The sequence below is a fragment of the Melozone crissalis genome, unplaced genomic scaffold (assembly GCF_028551555.1).
Source record: "Melozone crissalis strain CALT ecotype California unplaced genomic scaffold, PUWL_Pcris_2 ptg000032l_1, whole genome shotgun sequence".
In the NCBI taxonomy this organism is placed as follows: domain Eukaryota; kingdom Metazoa; phylum Chordata; class Aves; order Passeriformes; family Passerellidae; genus Melozone; species Melozone crissalis.
The window spans coordinates 1,053,718-1,074,189 of record NW_026535810.1 but is presented as its reverse complement, the minus strand read 5'-3'; the positions used below and the strand labels follow the sequence as shown (position 1 = coordinate 1,074,189).

The 20,472-nt window shown below is 51.5% G+C and overlaps 1 protein-coding gene across 3 annotated transcripts in view; it reads right to left on the bottom strand.

Annotated features, from left to right (window-relative positions):
* Positions 1-3,404: 3,404 nt before the first annotated feature.
* CDK12 (cyclin dependent kinase 12) overlaps positions 3,405-20,472 on the bottom strand; it is a 29,684-nt gene continuing 12,616 nt past the window's right edge. The window contains exons 4-14 of one of the 3 annotated variants that reach the window (XM_054281437.1): positions 19,623-19,762; positions 18,439-18,609; positions 17,546-17,735; positions 17,136-17,192; positions 16,541-16,642; positions 14,324-14,401; positions 12,297-12,413; positions 11,570-11,701; positions 10,110-10,324; positions 7,454-7,894; positions 3,405-5,270 (exon numbers count right to left, since the gene is read on the bottom strand). In XM_054281437.1, coding sequence (XP_054137412.1) covers positions 4,594-5,270; positions 7,454-7,894; positions 10,110-10,324; positions 11,570-11,701; positions 12,297-12,413; positions 14,324-14,401; positions 16,541-16,642; positions 17,136-17,192; positions 17,546-17,735; positions 18,439-18,609; positions 19,623-19,762 — 2,320 coding nt within the window. In that variant the 3' untranslated portion in view covers positions 3,405-4,593. Of the gene's footprint in view, positions 5,271-6,198; positions 6,738-7,453; positions 7,895-10,109; positions 10,325-11,569; positions 11,702-12,296; positions 12,414-14,323; positions 14,402-16,540; positions 16,643-17,135; positions 17,193-17,545; positions 17,736-18,438; positions 18,610-19,622; positions 19,763-20,472 lie in introns of those variants that run through there. The other 2 variants (XM_054281438.1, XM_054281441.1) reach the window with 2 other exon arrangements.

Sequence of the window (20,472 nt, the reverse complement as noted above, 5' to 3'; positions counted from 1 at the left end):
CCCTTTCCAAATGCCAGCGAAAGGTGTGAACGGGTTTTTGGAAGGAAACGTCTAAATTGGATGAAAAACCTTTAATGCCGACAGCCGGAGCAGCTGGAAGGACAAATATAGCCGGAGAGGAGGAGGAGGAGGAGGACGGGGACGCGGTGGGAGGTGGTGGCCGTGCCGAGAGCGACACCTGGTGACAGTCACCCCCCCCACGCCGGACACACGTGTGAACACGCGTGTGCCAGCGCAGGTGTGCGCGCACCTTGGCACACGCGTGTGCCAGCCCGGGAAGTGCGAGGCCTTCTCCAGGTGGGAATCCCGACAGGATCCCGTGGGATGCGGGTGGCCCGCGGGGATCTGCTCCATGGGGAGGCCCCGTCCTCCTCCTCCTCCTCATCCTCCTCACATTCCATCTCCATCCCGGCTCCAAGGATGCTCCGGAATGCGACGGACGGTGCCACCACCGCAACCCCAGCGCCGTGAGGGCATGGCGAGGATGAGGAGGAAGAAGAGCGGTGCCAGATGCCACATTTCGATCCGATGGAGCCGGGAAGGGTGGGATGGAGCAGACACGGGAATAATCCAAGCGGGGAAGAGCCGAACGCCGGAGAGATTTACAGCGGGCAGCCCCCCGGCCATTTGGCACGGCAGCTGCTGCCGAGGAAGTTCAATGCCAAAATAAATTAAACGGGATAAAATGGCCCTGGTCACCTTTGCATCGGGATGCCGCAGGAGCTTGGGCACGTGGGGGCTTTGTCTGGCGGCAGCGGGAAGGGAAAGTGCGATTGGGATGGGATTGTATGAGATGGGACGGAGCTCAGGGTGACATCGCGTCCTTTCTGAGGCCTCGGAGCCCGGAGGAGCCGCGGGCACGGAGCAGGAGGGCTGGGTTAGGGATCCAGCCGAGTGCACGGGGCCCAGCTGCCCCTCCATAAATCAGGGGAGCCTCTGGGTGGGCGCTGGGGGCTCGCTCCTGCCTTGCCAGGCACCGGGGAGAGCCCGGCGCCGCCGCCGCCCCCCGCCATCTGCACAGGGATTTTATTTTAAGACGTGTCAGCGCAGGGATCGGGAGCAGGCGAAAGGAGAGCGAGAAAGCCGGGGCTGGAACGGGAAAGGGGCGGCAAAGCCGGGGCTGGAACGGGAGAGGGCGGGGATGGAGGCACGGACACGGAGCCACGGCCCCTCCAGCTCCCCCTGGCCTCGGAGGGGCTGTGCCAGCCTCAAGCGAGCAGGAAGGAGATTCTAGGATGGCTCCCACCATCCCAAATTCCTGCTTGGCTCAGGAGGGATGGGAAAAACCGTCCTGAGTCCTCCAGGAGCCACAGTGGGGTTGGAGCAGCACAGGGAAAGGGCATGGAGGGGTTGCTGTGGAGGAAGGCACAGCTCCCTCCTCCTGCCCTCAGAACAATCCATCCCCTCCAAGCACCCTCTCCAGCACCCAGAGGCTGCCAGGAGCTGGGAAAGGGTTTGGGGCCAAATTCAACCTCAATCCTTCCCTCTCCCACCAGGGCTGCCAGGAGCTGGGAAAGGGTTTGGGGCCAAATCTCAACCTCAATCCTTCCCTTTCCCACCTCCCCACCAGCTCTGGGTTTCCTATTCTCACCTTAACCAAACCATCCCCTGCTCCAGCTCGGGCATCTCCCTTTGAGCAGGGGGAAACCCAGGGCTAATGATGGCTCAGAGCTTAATTAGAGAGTGGAATTTGGGGGCTTGCAGAGGCTGGCAATGCCAAATCCCACCCCTCTCTCCAGGAGGGAATAAAAGGCTTTCCAAGGAAAACACAAGTTACCGTGGGATGCCAAAGGCTACGGGGGAAGCAACGGAGCAAAAGGCAACCAAGATATACAGTAACAGGAAATATTTAATTTTCCAATCTCCACTTCTCCATTTTTATAAACTGAAAAGAAAAAAATTTTTTTTTAATATATTACAAAATATCTGTACAGAGACAAAGGTACAACCGAAAAAAGGCGCGCTCGGTCTCCGAAGGAAACTCGGGAGAGGTACAGCAAGAGTCTGACCAGAGGCTTCTCTGCTGGGAACTGCTACAGGGGGAGAATTTGGGATTGAACCCAGAGCCAGGATGGGGGGAAGGAGAGGGGAGCTGCCCTCACTCCCTTGTCTGGAACTGCACCAGTTTAAATCCTCCCAAACGCACAAATCCCACCCGACACCGCGAATCCTTTTGTCTTCCTTGTGCAGAGCATCGGGGAAAAAGGTAAAATTAAACAAAAATAAAGTAAAATGGTGGGGGGGAAATAGATGAAAAAAAGGCGATGGAAGCCAAGAGTGGCCTCACAGCCCCCCAGGACCTGGCCAGGCTGGTTCCCCCCAGACCCCCTGGAAAGGCTCGTGCTGGGACCAGTCAGGAAAAGCCACTGGGAGCGGAACAAGGAGGGGGGCTCAGAGAAAGGAATGATGGAATCACCTTCCACAGGAGCCCCCAGGGGCCCTGGGGACAGCTGGCAGCTGCCACGGAGCAGGGAACAGATGCCTGGAATGTCCATCCCTGGCTGGGGCTGGGACAGGAGGCACCGCCAGCCCCTTCCCAGCCCTGCTGCAGGAGATGGAGCTGGGCCAGGGAGGGCTTGGGGACACCCAGCTGGGAAAGGCCACTCTAAACTGGGAGTGGTGACCCCCAAACTGGGACTGATGACCCCAAACTGGGACTGATGACCCCCAAACTGGGACTGATGACCCCCAAACTGGGACCCCAAAGCCACTGTGACACCAGCATGGGGAGCAGGAGGTCGAGGAGGGCTCGGCTCGTTCCCGGCAGCTTTGCTGGGAATGCGCCAGTTTGGAGAGACAATAAATAGGCAGCAGCTTCCTAAGAGGATTCAGCACAGGAACGAGACTTTTCCTTCCAAAGAGGATGGGATTGGGAAGAAAAAGGAAAAAAAAAAAAAAGGCAGCAGCAGCTCCATGGCAGCCTGGAGCTGGTGCCAGGAAAATGGGAAATAGAGAAATTAAACCCCCCTCCTAAAGTCCCTCGGTGGGTTCAGTGCACTCTGTGTCTCACAGAACTTCTCTTTTTTTCTCTCTGCACAACAGGCATGAACCAAGTTAAAAAAAAAAAAAATCATCAAGCCAACAAAACAAAAAATCCCAAACCCTACAAATTTCCAGTGGGAATTCTGCAAACAGCATCGCTCCTCAGCGCTGGGAGCCACCGGTCCCTGCATATAACCAGCAAATAAAAATCAAAAATATATCTATATATTGAATTTCTCTCCCTTCCTTCCTCCCATGGCAAAGCTGGGTAAGGCAGGATCTCCCCAGGTGGAGAAGCATCACCTATTCAGGTGCATTTATTTAAATTTATCTCTCTGTATAAAAAAGAAATTAAATCCTGTTAGTAGCAAGAAGGTCTCTTGGCCCACCCCAAAATTCCCCTCCCCTTTAACACTCCAGAACTGTCGGCTCTAAAATTAAATGTTTTCCATAGGAAAGGCCTATTTGGGAAAAAAAAAAAAAAGCTGATAAATAGGTACCTTTGTTTTATTCATCTCTTTTTAAGTCTCATTGAAATGAACAGCGCAAGGGTCTGTGGGAGGAGAAAATCCATCGTAAATACTTCCTTGACAACAACAAAAATAGAAATATGCTCATGGAAATGACACAGGAACACCTGGAAAACCTCAAAGGGCTGAGATGTGACCGACCTCGGCAGGATGGGCAGCACTGGCCCAGGATTCTGGGGACAAATCACTCCCATCTGCTGGCAAATCCCACCAGATGTTGGGATTTTTGCTTCCTCTTTTTTAATTCTTGAAGGGTTCTGAAAGTTACAAATGGCAGAAATCCCTGGTTTTCAGGGAGGTGTTCTCCTCGGCTCTTAAAAAATAAAAATTAAAGCAAAAGACAAAAAAAAAAAAAAAAAAAAAAGAAGAAAAAAAAAAAAGAAAAAGACAATTCCCACTGCCAAGTTACAGCAGGAGGGATCCAACACCCAGAGACCCTTCCCAAAAATCAATGTACTAAGGCTGCTGTCACAGGGGACAGGACTGGCCCTGGAGCAGAGGGAAAACTGGATGCTTTATGGAAAAAAAAGCAACATCAGATAAATCAAACACAACCAGTGTCACACCCCAGGTCCCCACGCTGGGATAACCCATCCAGGTGCCTCTGCATCGATAAATTCCCCTTTTCATTTGTTCTTTCAATTATTTTTTCTTAAGGAAATGAGGAAAACAAACAAAACAAAACAACAACAACAAAAATAAAAGAGCTTTGGGGAGCAGCCTCTCCCCAGCCCTCCCTGACCCACTGGCAAACTCCAGTGCCCAGCTTGGGGTAACAGCATTTTTTAAATTCCTTCTTCCTTCCATTCCTACTTTTCCATCAATCCCCCCCTTCTCCTGGCTCAGTTTGCTGCAGGGTTGGGATTATTTTTGTCACTAACCAAGCAGGGGAGGCCAGTGGGGACCCTCTGGCATCTCCTGAGCGAGGGAGGGATGCAGCAGCTGAAATGCGGACGAGACCTTGCTCTGGCCAAAAAAAAAAAAAAAAAAAAAAAAAATTAAAAAATTAAAAATAAAAAACCAAAAAAATCAAGTCCTGTGGCTAAAGGAGAGGAGAGGCAAGGGGGGGATCCCAGGAATGTCAGTAGGGAACCCCCCGGCCCCGGCCTCCCCGTGGAGGCACTCGGCCAGGCCCTCGGAATGCCTTCCCGTAGGAAGACGGCGGCGCCTGGGTTGGGGCACCCCAGCCGTGCCCCGTTCCTGCCCCGCTGGCAGCGCCCGTGCCCGGCCCCAGCTCGCTGTAACTCTGCATTTTGGCCTCTGGATGTAGCAGCGCGTTGCTGTTGCTGCCCTCGGCTTTGCCGAAGGCGTGGATGCCGCTGACGGGCGCTCTGGCGAAGCGCAGGTCCTGGTCCCCGGGGAACTGCAGCGAGCCCGTGCCCTGGTAGCCGCTGCTCTCCCCGAGGTGGCTCACGGAGCCCAAGAAGGTCCTGCTCTTCCCCAGGGCTGGGGCAGGAGAAGGTTCTAGCAGAGTCTGGCCCGCGTTACCGAGCTCCTCGGCACCGAATCCCCCCTCGGAGCTGTCGGTGCTGTAAGTCCTGCCGGGCTGCGAGCGGCCGAAGTGCGGCGGCTCCTGCGGGGCGAGGCCGAGCGGCTCCGGGTCGGGCTGCGACAGGAGCTGGAGCAGCGCAGCCGTCACGGCCGGGTTCAACTCCTGGGCTGCTCCGGACAGATCCCCTTCGGCCACGGGAGGAGGCGGCGGCGGTCCGGGGGGCTCGGGGGGTCTCTTCTCTGCTGGGACAATGGCAGGAGGACACGCTGTGGAAGGGTGACTTCTTTTAAACACCGTTTCAAACAGACACAAAGACATTTTTCTAAGCAAATCAAAACCGAGCCCTGCCGTAAGGCCGCCCGCTCGGGGATGCTGTGGGAAGGAGGCGGAGGGAAGAGTTTGAACTGGCTGCCTGAGAGATCAACGTTCATTAACAATGTTCATTAACGCTTTCGCCCCGGCCCCCGCGCACCCAACAGCTGTCCTAACACCTGGGCAGCCGTGCAGCGAATTCCCTGCCGGATCAAAGGCTGATTCCGAGCAGGAGGCACATGTGGAGCCACACGCCAGCCCTGCACTCCCCCGGGGCAGCGGCTCCAGCTCCAGGGGCAGCGAGGCCGGGATGCGCAGCCTTGCACAAACACAAACCCGAGCCCAGCACACGGCTGGCAGCTCCTGAGTGCCCCCTCGGCACCCCCAGGGCAGCGGGGCACCCGATCCTGCCCCTCCCACCCACCCACGCCAGCGCTGCTGCCAACAGAGTCCAAAACAAGTTCATCCCCCGAATATTTCATGAGCAAGAGAAAAGCCTTCTGCTTCCTCCCCCCCGCTCCTTCACCCCTGATTTCCTCCCGAATCAGGGTTTGTTTCCCTCCTGCAAGAAGAAAGCTCCGTCACCCCCAGCCCACCCTGCTCTGTGAGGCCCAGGAAGCACAAAGGAGGTGGGAGAGGCAGCAGAGCCCTCCCCTGAGGCAGTGCCACCGCGGCTGCAGGTGACACCACCAGGGCAGGTGACACCAGGGCAGGGAGGGGACATGACCTGCTCCACTCCCTGCCTCCTTCTGGAGCAACACACCTGAGCTGCCTCCTCTCCCTCGCCCACGGGGGAAGGAATTACTGGCGATGGCAGAGCCCACGGACACCTTTGTTGGATTCACATCCTCAAATCATTGGCAAAACTGGTTATTAAAAAGGTCAAACTTTATTGTGAAAACCAGTAGTCTTCCAGGACCACCCCTCCACCCGTATCCGTCAGTCCACTTTGAAAACTAGATTGTATTGAAATCCAGAAAAATAAAACAACAACGGGGAAAAAAAAATCAAAACAAAACAAAACAAAAAAAAATAAACAAACCCCAAAAACAATCTTCAGGTAAAATTTGTAAAGCCAAGCTGATCTGGGGGACAGCAAATCATTCCAAAGAATTATCAACAGAGAACAACGGCATCGAATTCCATCTGCTCTACAGTAACCTAGTTATCTTCCAGGACTAGGGCAACAACAACAACAACAAAAAAAAAAAAAAAAAAAAAAAAAAAAAAGGAGGAGAAAAAAAAAAATAAAAAAGCACAATCACAACTGGCTCGTGGTGGGCGGGTGTTGAAGGCACGAGAACACAGCACGTTCAGCTACATTGCAGGAGGTGGGATCGGGCCAAAACAGGCTCCCCGGAGAGTCTGAGACAAACTCAGGAGGCGCTTCTACAATTTGGTGAGGTCGTCACAGGCTGTTGCTAATAAATTCAAAAAATCAACAGAAACAAAAAAAAAAAGACATGGAGACATTTACACTCACCTTTGGAAAGGAAATCCGAGAGCTCACTGACACAAGCAGGGGGTTTTAAACTCGTTTGGTTCAGTCTCAGGGCTCAAAAATCAGCTCCAGGTAGAACCAGGCACTTGTGGATGCTCAGGTTTTACCCACACAGCTGCCACTATCCCTCCCTTCAGCACTCACCACTATTTCAGCTCTTTAAAATCATCTCTGCAGGTTTATTTATTTAAGAGGGCAAGGAGGGGATGGTGAAAAAGAGCTGGGAAAAATGCAGAGGTGCAGCAGCATCCTGTGCAAAAAACCTCCCTGGACGTGCAAACTGATTACTGGGGGGGGTTTGAGGAACAACTGACCCTCCAAACTTCCCTTGCACTTTTAGGCAAACCCCAAAACCTCCAATTCACCTGCACTGGCCCACTCCCAGTGGAGCACTCATGGATTTTGGGGTAATATTTGCCTGTTTGGGCTGTTTAGAGCTGTTCAACCTCCTGAGCTGTCCAGCACTTACCGCAGGGAGGGGAGTCAGGATCTTTCCTCCTGTTGTCCAACCACATCCTACCCCCTTCCCTCCTCCCATCCACACCCCTGCTGCCTCTCTCCCATCACTCCAAGCCCTCATTCCGGGCTGCAGCACTCTCTGGGATGCTCCCACCAGGTGTGGTGTTTCTCATTTACCTGTGCTCTCCTCGGCGTGCCTCGTCGGGCTTTTCCTGGAGCCCCGCTGCTGCTCGCTGCTCTTCTCCCCGTTGCTCTCCTCCAGGGTTATCCCAGGCTCCTGGCTCTTCATCAGCTGACTCAGCAGAACTGCCAGCACGTTCTGCATGTCTCCCTGAGCGCTGGCTGCCTCCGGAGTCTGCTGCTCCTCCTGCACCTCTGCGGGCGGCTCCTCCGCCGCCTCCTCCGCCGCCGCCGGGGGCTCGTGGTGCTGCGCCGTGGCCTCGGTCAGGGCCGTGATGGACTGGTTGAGAGCCTCCAGCTGCTGCTGCATCTCGGGGTTGGAGTGCACGTTGAGCAGCTGGGCCATCTGGGGCACGCTCAGGTCGGTCTGGCTCTGCAGCAGGTTCAGCAGCACGGCCAGCTCGCTCTGGTTCAGCTGCTGGGTGATGTCGCCCAGGCCTGCGGGACACACGGGGAGGGGCGGCGGGGAGGTGAGGGTGGGGTTTTGGTATTGCACAAAGGTGATGAACAGCCCTTCCCCATGTCCCAGAGCCAGGAACAACAACCCTTACCCGTAGCCCACAGCCAGGAACAGCCCTTCCCCACATCCCACAGTAATGAACAGACCTTCCCCACAGCCAGGAACAGCCCCATGTCCCACAGCCAGGAACAACCCTCACCCACATCCCAGAGCCAGGAACAGCTCTTACCCATATCCCAGAGTCATGATCCACACCCCAGAGCCAGGAACAGCCCTTTCCCACACCCCACAGCCAGGAAGAGCCCTTCCTCACATCCCAGGGCCATAATCCACATCCCACAGCCATGAACAGCCTTTCCCCACGTCCCAGAGCCATGATCTACATCCCCAAGCAATGAACACCCCTTCGGCATGTCCCACAGCAAGGGACATCCTTTTTCCATGTCCCACAGCACTGACCACCCCTTTTCCATGTCCCACAGCACTGACCACCCCTTTTCCATGTCCTATAGCACTGACCACCCCTTCTCCATGTCCCACAACAAGGGACATCCCCTCTCCACATCCCGCAGCACCGAACATCCTGCAGCGCCCAATGCCCCTTTTCTACATCCTGTAGCCAGGAACTTTCCTTCTCTCCACATCCCCCAGCACTGCAGATCCCTTCCCCACACCCCACAGCCCCTGACCACCCCCTTTTTGTGTCCCCAGGCTGGGGGGGAAGGCAGGGATGCTCCATGAGGAGGATTTTGGGATGCGGCGCCAGCCCCAGCTCCGGTGGCACGGCAGCAGCACCCCGTGGCACTGCACACACACTGCACCCACAGAGCTGCTGCTGCTCTGCCCCCAGCCCTGCCCAGAACCTCAGCACACCTGGCTGCTGCTCAAATCAGCTCAGCCAGGCCTAACTGCCCCATTCCTGGCTTTGGGAAGTGAGGTATGCCAAGGATACCAGGTTATGGCAGGGGGGTGAGGATGGCAATGGATGAGGATGGCAATGGAAGTCCAGACCCCACAGCAGTGCAATCACTGCCTGGCCCCTCCTGAGACCCCCACAGACCCAAATCACTCCCTCCTGCACTGGGAAGGCTTCCCAGGATGCAGCTGAGCTGCTCTTTGGGATGCAGGAAGGGCGTGTGCCCTGACACAGCACAAGGAATTAGGTCAAGCAGAAGGCAATGCCTTGCTGGGAGCCGGCCTGGGATCACAGGACTCTGTCCTGACCTGCAAGGATCCAGGTTATCCTAAAATACATCCTGGGAGTGGCATCACCTCCCTTCACAGCCCAATGACAAGTGACAAGGGTGTCCCTTCACACTGACAGGGATGCTGGAACTTTTTGGGAATAAGGGTGGCAAGGCTTTGGTTTCAGCAGCTTAAAATGGAGCTTCTCTTGCTGGTAGGCAATGGAGAAGGGGACATTCTTCTCCCAGCTGTTTGTTAATCCAAGCACCACCTTTTGTCCATCTGCCATGTTTCACTGAACACATGGATTGTGCATTCCCTGGAGCAAGAACTGTCTTCCTCGTTACTTGTCAGCACAGCATTGGGCACAAAGGAAGCCTTAGCCCATATCTGGGTTTTTCTAAGGCTTCTACAGAACAATCAGGGCAGCTCTGTGTAAATCCACATTCCTCCCCTCCAACTATTTGCTGGGCACAGGGGGGTTGGTCACTGCTTGGAACAGTGCACAAGTCCAGGTCCTGCCAGTCTAGGTGACCTTTTCTGCAGCCAAGTGCAATAATTTTCATTTTTGCCCACCAGCCTGACACTTCCCACCCCTAATCTTCAGATAATTTATCAACAAGATCAAACTTCAGCTCATTGCACACCCTGGACGTGGCTCCACCTTCCAGCCTATGATTCCTATGATTTGTTTCTCCACTGGCTGAAGTGACTCAACGACTCCTTTCATCATTCAGCCTCTTTTAGAACTAATAACACAGCTCAGAACAAATTCACAGCCAGCTCATCAGTGACTTCTGAGGACCAGACAGAACCTTCTGCCTCTTCATAGCAGAGAGAGGAGAAAAAAAAAAATAAAAGAAATGAGGACAGGAAGAGCCTGGAATGCCCTTTCTGCAGAGAGTTAGAGGTGAAAGAACCAGACTGGCTAAAAAAACAAACCCAAACCTCCCACACCCAAGGAAGGAACACACCAGGAACCTTTCTCACACCCAGGTGGGCACTGACCTACTGCATCTGCAGCACCAGGCTCTGCTTTGAGCTGGGCAGGCTGGGGGGGCACAGGACTGCTGTTGTTTTTCACAGTGTCTGTGCTTGGAACAGAGGTAGTTTCTTTCCGAGAAACTTTTGATACCGGAGGCTCCTCCACGGCCATCCCGCTCTGCCGCTGCCGCCGCCGCTTCTTGCTCCACAGCTCGTGGCAATCCTGCCAGTGGGGGAGGCTGCAAGAGAGGGGGAAACATGGCAGGGAAACCAAGGCAATCCTCAGAACCCACAGAAGCCCTCAGCACAGAGGGTGTTGTCCCTGGATTGCTGGAAGTGGCCAAGGGCAGCTTGGATGGGGTTTGGAGCCACCCTGGCAGGGTGGGAGCTGTCCCTTCCCACCCAAACCACTGCAGGATGGAATTTTGTGGATCCATGTAATGCTGTTCCACTTTTACAGATGGAGAAATGGACTCAGGAAGGGATTTTGGGAAGAAATTCTTCCCCGTGAAGGTAATCCAGGGAATCTTCAAAACCCACAGGAAGCCTTAGCACAGATGGTGTTGCCCCTGTGGCTTCCCCTGGATTGAAGGCTGGAAATGGCCAAGGGCAGCTCGGATGGGGTTTGGAGCCACCCTGGCATGGTGGGAGGTGTCCCTGCCCATGGCAGGGGTGGCACTGGGTGGGATTTAAGGTCCCTTTCCACCCAAACCATTGCAGGATGGAATTTTGTAGATCCAAGTAATGTTGTTTCACTTTTACAGATGGAGAAATGGATTGATGAAGGGATTTTGGGAAGAAATTCCTCCCTGGGACAGTGAAAGATGTCCCTGCCCATGGCAGGGGTGGCACTGGATGAGTTTTAAGGTCCCTTCCAACCAAACCACCCTGGGATTCCAGGATCCCTGACTGCAGCCAGACCTCCACAGGAAGGGGCAGGTCCTAGAGCCAGCAAAGGCAGTGTAAAAATAATTTAATTTGCACATCCCTGAATGTGCTGGGATCTCACAAACCCAGTGGGTGCACCAAGCTCTGGGAGTGTCAGGAAAGGCTCTTCCTTGAAGGAAACAGGGATCTCCAAAGCTGTGGCTGCATTTTCACACAAACCACTCACAGTTTTATCATCTGCTTGATTGGAACAGGAGAAAATTGAGTGACGCTGCTCAACCCTGGCAGTCAATTAACACACAGCCTTAATTAGGCCTGAGCAGTTCTCCATGGCAGAGACAGGGCTGTGCTACATCTCCTCCTGCACATCTTCCAGCACAGCTTTAGAGCATCTTATAAACATTAAACTGGGCTTTATAAACCCAGCCTGTCATCAGGCAGAAAACCAACAGCACAGGAAAAGCCATTTGCTCAACCACACGACCAAATACAAGGGCACAGTTGAGAAAAGAGCCCAGAAATTCTAATTTTGACTGAAAAGAACACCATGCCTTCACCCCAAAGCTCATGGTGGGAGGATAGGAACTGGGACTTACTCTGGAGGTGCCATTTTGCTGAGGTCAACGTCCTTCAGGAAGTCACTGTGCAGGGCCTGCTCTGCTGTGCAGCGTTTGCCAGGGTCCAGCGTCAGCATGTGGTCCAGCAGGTCCAGGGCAGAGGAGGGAATGCTGTGGGGAGAGTGGGAAACATGGATGGGAGCATGGAAAATGTGTGGAAAAGCTCAGTGGAAGGAGAACATCTCAGACCTGAGGGGAATCCACAGAGCAGCTCAAAGGCAGCAGCAGGGCAGGCATCGGGTGTGGGGAGAGGCTGGAGCTGTGCCTGGAGGTTCAGGCTGGGTTGGGGGAAAGGTTTTCCCCCCAGAAGGTGCTCAGGGAATGGGGATGGCCCTGCCAGAGCTCCAGGAGGGTTTGGACAGGGTGGGGTTGTTGGGGTGTCTGTGCAGGGCCAGGAGCTGCACTGGATGATCCCTTTGGGTCCCCTCATAAATGGCAATATACAGAGTGGAAATATCATGGAATATATGATAGAAAATATCATATTTCATATGATATGAAATAGCACATATTCCTTGATATTTCCACTCTCTATTTTGCCATTTATGAGAAGCACCTCTCCCACAAGATTATCCCACAGCCAGACCCTAGAGAACATCCCCCTGAAGCTGCCACACTGCCAGCAGAGCTGTCCCCAGCCCCAGGGAAGCTCTCTGGAGGAGGATGAGGTGCTGGCAGAGGGCACAGGGAGCCCAGCCCCACTCACAAGGAGAACTCCTCGCGCAGGCGCCGCCGGTATTGCTTCTTGGGCTTCATAGTGTTGAAGTAGGGCAGCTTGATCACATCTGGCCACACAGCTGGGCAGGGGCTCCCACAGAGCCGGCTGGGGAGCAGGGAAGCACAGTCAGCCAGGTGGGACTCACAGAATAACACAATTCACTGAGCCACAGGGTTGGAAGAGACCTCCAAGCATCGAGTCCAACCCAGCCCCAACACCTCAACTCAACCTTGGCACCCAGAGCCACATTCAGGCTTTGTTAAACACATCCAGGGATGGTGATTCCGCCATCTTCCCAGTCCCAAAATTCCCAGAATTCACAGAATGACCAGGTTGGAAGAGACCTTCAAGACCATTGAGTCCAACCCAGCCCCAACACCTCAACTCAATCCTGGCACCCAGTGCCACATCCAGCCTTGTTTAAACACATCTAGGGATGGTTACCCCAGTCCCAAAATTCCCAGAATTCACAGAATGACCAGGTTGGAAGAGATCTCCAAGATCATTGAGTCCAACACAGCTCCAAGATCTCAACTCAACCTTGGCACCCAGAGCCACATCCAGCCTTGTTTAAACACACCCAGGGATGGTTACTCCAGTCCCAAAATTCCCAGAATTCACAGAATGACCAGGTTGGAAAAGACCTTCGAGATCATCAAGTCCAACCCAGCTCCAAGACCTCAACCAAACCCTGGCACCCAGTGCCACATCCAGCCTTGTTTAAACACACCCAGGGCAGTGCCCACCTCCCTGGCAGCACATTCCAGCACCCAGTCACTCTTTCTGCGAAGGATTTTTTCCTCATGTTCAGCCCAAACTCCCCCTGGCACAGCTGGAGGCTGTGTCCTCCTGTCCTGGTGACCACTCCAGACCTTGTGGGAATGGTGTGAGCACAAAGGACAGAACAGAATGACCAGGTTGGAAGAGACCTCCAAGATCATCGAGTCCAACCCAGCCCCAACCCCTCTACTCAACCCTGGCCCCCAGAGCCACATCCAGGCTTTGTTAAACACCCCCAGGGATGGGGACTCCACCACCTCCATTCCAGAACTTTATCACCTTTCTGTAAATCACTTTTTCCTGATATCCAACCCAAATTTCCCTTGGTGCAGCTCGAGGCTGTGTGCTCTGGGTGTGTCAGTGCCTGCAGACAGAGCCCAGCCCCAGCTGAGCACAGGCACCTTTCAGGAGCTGTGCAGGGTGATGGGGGCAGCCCTGAGTCTCCTTTGCTCCAGGCTGAGCACCCCCAGCTCCCTCAGGGGTTCCTCACAGGGTTTGTGCTCCAGACACCTCTGGACACTCTCCAGCCACTCCTAAATTGGGTGGTCGGAACCGGACACAGCACTTGAGGTTCAGAGCCACCAACCCCAGGGAAAACACCTTTCTAAGCAACCTGCTGCAGGAAGAACCCAGAGCTGGGCAAAGCTTAGATGAGTTGTTGGAAAAGGAGGTGTCATGAAGAGGAAAATGTTGAGCTTGAGTTTATAAACAATTCAAAACATGGACAATTTATTTTTCTTACTACAAAATTTAAAAGCTTAATGTTTCTTACTTTAAACCTCCCAAACTCACTAAATTTTAGTATTTTTACAATGGTGAGGCTGTGGAAGAGGTTGTCCAGAGAAGCTGGGGACTTGATACCCCTGGAGGTGTCCAAGGCCAGGCTGGACAGGGCTTGGAGCACCCTGGGACAGGGGAAGGTGTCCCTGCCATGGCAGGGGTGGCACTGGGTGGGATTTAAGGTCCCTTCCACCCCAAACCATTTCACGATTAAAACTTTCAGTGTGAGAATTAATTCAGGTTGGTGATTTTTACACTCAGCAAACAGCAAGGTTTACTGAGGCTACATAAATCAGCAACCACACACCTGATGTAGGTGTGGACACCTGATTATTCCCATTTTTTATTCCTGGCTCTGTTTTCCAGGCAGGTTAGAGAACAAGAGCTCCTCTAACTCACTGCCTGTGTGCACGAGCAGCACCTCCCCTCTCAGACATGAGTGTGCAAAGCTTTACCTGATTAATTCAAGCTGAGCCAGTTCCAGATTGGCTTGAAAAATAGGCTTCTTTGTAAACAGTTCCCCGAGGATACAGCTGGAAGGAGGAAAAGCAAGAGGTCACGACAGCAAACCCTGGGGACGAGCGGCTGAACACGGCAGCGCTTGTGCCTTGCCTGAGGAGAGGGATTTGCATCAGGGCTTGTAGTGACAAAGTGACCTGTGTGTACAGAGTGCCCAGCCCTGGGCTCCTGGGAATCACCTCCTGCAAGTGGCTGCTCCTGCAGGAAGCCCCTGGCACGTTAACTCTTTGCAGGAAAGGAGGAGGTGTCAGTGTGACAAGAGAAAAGAGCACGGAGCTCTCATCTCCTCCAGGTTCAGCTTTTGTTTGGATTTTCAACTTCCCTCTGCTGGTCCAAGCTATCAGGGCAAGCAGAGGAGATGGATTTGTGCACACAGAGGACACAGGGAGCACCTCTGACTCCTGCAGCCCTCAGCATCTCTCCTTCAGCCACCAGGAATCAGTGCCAGAAGAAGATGGAGGGATGCTGGAATGGGACCTGAGCAGCAACTGGGCCTCACAGTCAGCAATTATAATTAATTATTAGTTTTCTCTTGTAGTGACAAAGTGACCTGTGTGTGCAGAGTGCCCAACCCTGGGAATCACCTCCTGCAAGTGGCTGCTCCTGCAGGAAGCCCCTGACACGTTAACTCTTTGCAGGAAAGGAGTAACAAGAGTAAAGAGCCCAGAGCTCTCATTTCCTCCAGGTTCAGCTTTTGTTTGGATTTTCAATTTCTCTCTGCTGGTCCAAGCTATCAGGGCAAGCAGAGGAGATGGACTGGTGCACACAGAGGACAGAGGGAGCATCTCTGACTCCTGCAGCCCTCAGCATCTCTCCTTCAGTCAGGAATCAGTGCCAGAAGAAGCTGGGGGGATGCTGGAATGGGACCTGAGCAGCAACTGGGCCTCACAGCCAGTAATTATAATAAATTATTAGTTTTCCCAAGCTGTCTTTGTGTTATAAACCCTGCTGAAGTTTAGCTGGGAACATCCCAGTGGGAAGTGCACACTGTGGGGAATCCAGCCTTGGTTCTGTTGGTGAATCCTCCAGTCTTTGCTACTGAATCCTTTGGAAAATTGTTCCACCTTTGTGGCTGAACTGCCCAGAGTCTTGTTCCCCAGGCTTTCTGAAACCTCCTGAAACCTGAAATATCTACTTAAAATGTTTTAGCTGAAAAAAAAAAATAGTGGCAAACTGCAATTTAAAGAGTTTAGAGAAAAATTCTCTAAAAAAACACAATGAAGGAGTGAGCAGCACAGGGCAAATGTGTCACTGTCACCCCTGTTGATCTCAAGGGTATATCAGTATCATTTTTAAATAGAGTTAAGGACAGAATTTTCACTTTCTCATTTCAAAGCCAAGGAAAGCCTCATTCCAGGAGTTTTTACTAAGTGGTTTTAATCAGGGGGTACAACCCTGTCCCTCACAGCACTGTGAAATATTCCTGTCTCATCTCATGGATGGGGCAGATCCAGCTGTGGGAAATGGAACAAATCAAATGCCATGGGTTTCAAATAGTGAAAATTCATTTTTTTACCCCTTTCTCATTTCAAACCCAAGGAAAATCTCATTCTAGGAGTTTTTCCTAAGTGGTTTTAATCAGGGGACACAACCCTGTCCCTCACTGTGAAATATTCCTGTCTCCTCCTAACACCCTGCATGGATGGGGCAGATCCAGCTGTGGGAACTGGCACAAATCAAGGAGAAGCTGCCATGGATTTTAAACAGTGAAAATTCAGTTTTTTACCCTTCTCATTTCAAACCCAATGAGGAAAACCTCATTCTAGGAGTTTTCACTAAGTGGTTTTAATAAGGGGACACAACCCTGTCCCTCACAGCACTGTGAAATATTCCTGTCTCATCCATGGATGGGGCAGATCCAGCTGTGGGAACTGGTACAAATGAAGGAGCAGCTGCCATGGGTTTTAAATAGGGTAAAGAACAGAATTTTCACTTTCTCATTTCAAACCCATTGAGGAAAACCTCATTCTATGAGTTTTTCCTAAGTGGTTTTAACAACGACAGCCCAGTACTGTGAAATATTCCTGTCTCCTCCTAACACCCTGCATGGATGGGGCAGATCCAGATGTGGGAACTGGCCCAAATGAAGGAGCAGCTGCCCTGGGAGTGCTCAGCAGCTGGCAGCAGAGGCAGGGGAGGCAGCAGGAACTCACCCACAGCTCCACACATCAATGGCAGGGGTGTAACGCTCCTCCCCGAGCAGCAGTTCTGGGGGTCGGTACCACAACGTGATGACTTTGTTGGTGTAGGGACGGCTGCAAAGCAAAAAAAAAAAACACAAATAAAACTCATCCCAAGAGTCACAAAAACCTGAAAACTGCTTGATTTTACTTCCCAGCTGCACTGACACCTGTTGGTGGCAGCAGGGGGGTTTCAAGTGTCTGCACTTCTGAGTTAAAAACAGCTGAGGAGGTACCATGGATTTTACAGCAATCAGGACTTGTTGTAGGTACCCAAGACTGAAAATCCCTGACCCTCAGCAGGCTGCCAGCACTGAATGGTGACTGAGCTTGGAGCAAAACTCACTCCAGGGTAGGTCAAAACAAGCAGAGCAGAAGTTCTGGCTCCTTCTGAGCTGTTCTTCTAATGAAAAGTTATTAACACCAGCCAGGAGTGTATCTGTCCAACAGCTGGAGCTGGATGCTACCACTAAAAATGATTTCTCAGGACTTCCAAGTGAGGGATTGTGTGGATAATTGAGAAGGAAGAAGCTCATCCCACCCAGATAAACCCTTTCCCTTTCCTCACCTCTCCTCCGAGCTGTAGAGTCGGGCGAGCCCAAAATCTGCAAGTTTGATCTGCCCACTGAAAGACAAAAAAACCAGTCCCTGGTTTAAATCACAGTTAAAACACGGAATTATGGAATGCACTGAGCTGTCAGGGACCCATCAGAACACAACTCCTACTTAAACCTCAGTTAAAGGTGAGGAAACCCCTCAATGCAGCAGAAAAGCCTCAGAAAGCCACAGGAATTACTACTGGATATGCCGGGCTTAACTCTCCACTTCAAAGAAATACAAAGTTAAGAAAACCCCCAAAACCAATAATTCAGTGTCATCTGCATCACAAACCCTTCCCACAAACAGGCCAATATCCCTGAGAATTTTTTAGGTGGATATTGAGACATTTGGTTGTAATTATGGACAAGATCCTTGTACCTGTTGTTCAGTAAGATGTTGGAGCACTTGATGTCTCGATGAAGGAAATTCTTTTTGTGACAGTAATCCAGACCCTCCATTAACTGTTTCATGAAAGACTTGATATGGTCCTCTGAGAAATGTACCAAGCCAGATTCTAGCAGCCCCATTAGGTCATGGTCCATGTACTCAAACACAAGGTAAAAGGCACCTGGGAAAATAAACACAGAAATGAGTGAAAACAAAAGGAGAGACACAAAAAAGAGGAGGAATGAAAGGAGATTAAAAGAGTCTTTGTTGTGCATAATTCTGCTAAAGTTGTTATTTTCTTTAACAGTCCTTTGCTGTTTTGGACTTACTGGGTGTCCTTTTCCCTCAAGGGGTAAAAATGCCCCAAAATAACAAAGCAGCCCCACCAAGCTGAGATCTGAAATTAAACAACACTGAAAATAAATTCCTCTGAAGTTCTGGCCACATTTACCTTCATGCTTTGGTTATTTTCTTACAAGAGTTTGTTGAAGGATTACCATGCATGGTTTGAACTCGTGTTTTGGTTGTTCCCTTCTCTCTCCTGGAAGAGAAGGTCCCAAACAAGAACCAGTGGGATGCTAAAACTCTTTTTCCACAGTGACTAAGGACAAAGAACTTTTCACACTATTACTAAGTTTGTTGCCACTAATCAGTGTTAAAAGGCTTTTTTTTAAAGGCTGCTCTCCTGTGACTCTGCAGGAATTCAATCAACTCCCTCCAACTGGAACCTGTCCTTTGAGGCGAGGCCAGAGCCAGATCCAACCTCGCTGGACCCGCGGGAGGAACACAAAGAAACAAACCCACCCCAGAGCCGAGCTAACACCAAACCAAGGAGCTGCATCACATCTGTGGTGAACAGAAACCACTCCAGCAGCCAGCTGTACCTTTGTCCTTCTTGAAATCCAGTGCATCTTGTTTGTCTGTGACGATCTCCTTCATGTTGACCACGCTGCGGTGGATGAGCTGCCGCAGGATTTTGATCTCGCGGATGGCCGTGATGGGGAATCCTTCCTTCTCATTGTCCAGGCGCACCTTCTTCAGAGCCACCAGCTCACCTGCAGGCCAGGAGGGGCACAGCCTGCTCACCTGCACCCCCAAGGGAGCTGGGAGCAGCTCCAAGCAGGGAAAATGCCCACCAAGAGACCTCCCTGCTCATTTTAGTTCAATGGCTCTGCTAGGAGCTCTCACCTGACACTTGAGCTTCTCCTAGAGAAATGGATTTGTAGAGCCTTATAAATAACTCTAGACACTTTGGAGAAACAGAACTATGAAAGATGCACTGCAGTAGGAGCCACAAAGAGTAATTTTAGATGATTTGCTTTAAGGTATTTGCAGTATGGTGCGGCAAAAACTGATAAGCCAAGAAACACTTATACTATATTGTAATACACTTCTACTACTAGGTTGTAATGCATTTCTACTACTGGATTGTAATACACCTCTACTCCTGGATTGTAATCCACTTCTACTCCTGGACTGTAATCCACTTCTACTCCTGGACTGTAATCCACTTCTACTCCTGGACTGTAATCCACTTCTACTCCTACATTGTAATCCACCACTACTCCTACATTGTAATCCACCTCTACTATACTGTAATACACTTCTGCTATACTGTAATTAAGAAATATTTGGCTTCTGATTGTGATGGTGTGAATCATAACATGTGACTGAAAATAGAATAAAAGTTTTTAAAACACCTCTCAGTTGCTCCATCTCTGGGTCAGAAAATCCAACATTGCTCCATCACAAAGGAGGAACAGAAGTTTACACTAGAATTTCCCAATAAAATCTGACAATTTAAAAAGCAGGGGTTCAGCTGGCACCTGTGGCCACCACAGTCATCTGCCCAGACATCAAACCACACCCCAGGGCACAGGATCTCACCAGCAGAGCAGGAACCTGGGCACTAAAAACTCAACATTCCAGAGCTGCTGCTCTCCTTCCCCTTTCAGAAAACACTCAATGGCAAAGTCACTCCTGGCCCAGCAGGAATTTCTCACAGTGGAGCAGCCCTGCAGGGAGCTGAGCACAAACCCAGAGTGGGTTTAGCTGCAGCCGTGCTCACCTGTGTCCTTGTCCTTGGCTTTGTAGACCTGCCCGTAGGTGCCCTCTCCGATGATGCCGATGATGTCGAACTTGTCCACGCAGCGCTTGCCCCAGTCGCTCTCTGTCTGCCTCCTCTCCCCATAGCGAGGACAACAGATTCTGCAGGGGGGAAGAGCTCTGTGAGACACCTGGGGGCTCCAGCTCAGTGCCACCCCACCAAAAACCACCTGCTTGATTGGGTTAATCCATAAAACACAACAGAAAAGCTCAGGCATGTTGGCGTTCAATTCCCAGAATTGGAATTTTTATTTTAGTGGATTTTTGGTGTATAATCCCAACTACACCCAATCCAGAAATATTATCCTGGAGGGCTCCAGCTCAGTGCCACCCCACCAAAAAAACACCTGCTTGATTGGGTTAATCCATAAAATACAACAGCAAAGCTCAGGCACGTTGGTGTCACACTCCCAGAATTGGAATTTTCATTTTAATGTGTTTTTGGTGTATAATCCCAACTACACCCAATATAGAAATATCCTGGAGGACTCCAGCTCAGTGCCATCCCACCAAAAAACACCTGCTTGATTGGGTTAATCCATAAAATACAACAGCAATGCTCAGGCACGTTGGCGTTGCACTCCCAAAATTGGAAATTTTATTTTAATGGATTTTTGGTGTATAATCTCAACTACACCCAATCCAGAATTATCCTGGAGAGCATTATCACACTACAGCAGGGGAAAAATGAATATCTGGGATACTTTGCAGGATGCTGGATGTTTGGTTTTTATTTAAAACACTCTGTATAAAACATCAGGGCATTTTGCTCCCTCAATAACTGATTGCATTTGTGATCAGGGCAAGTTCTC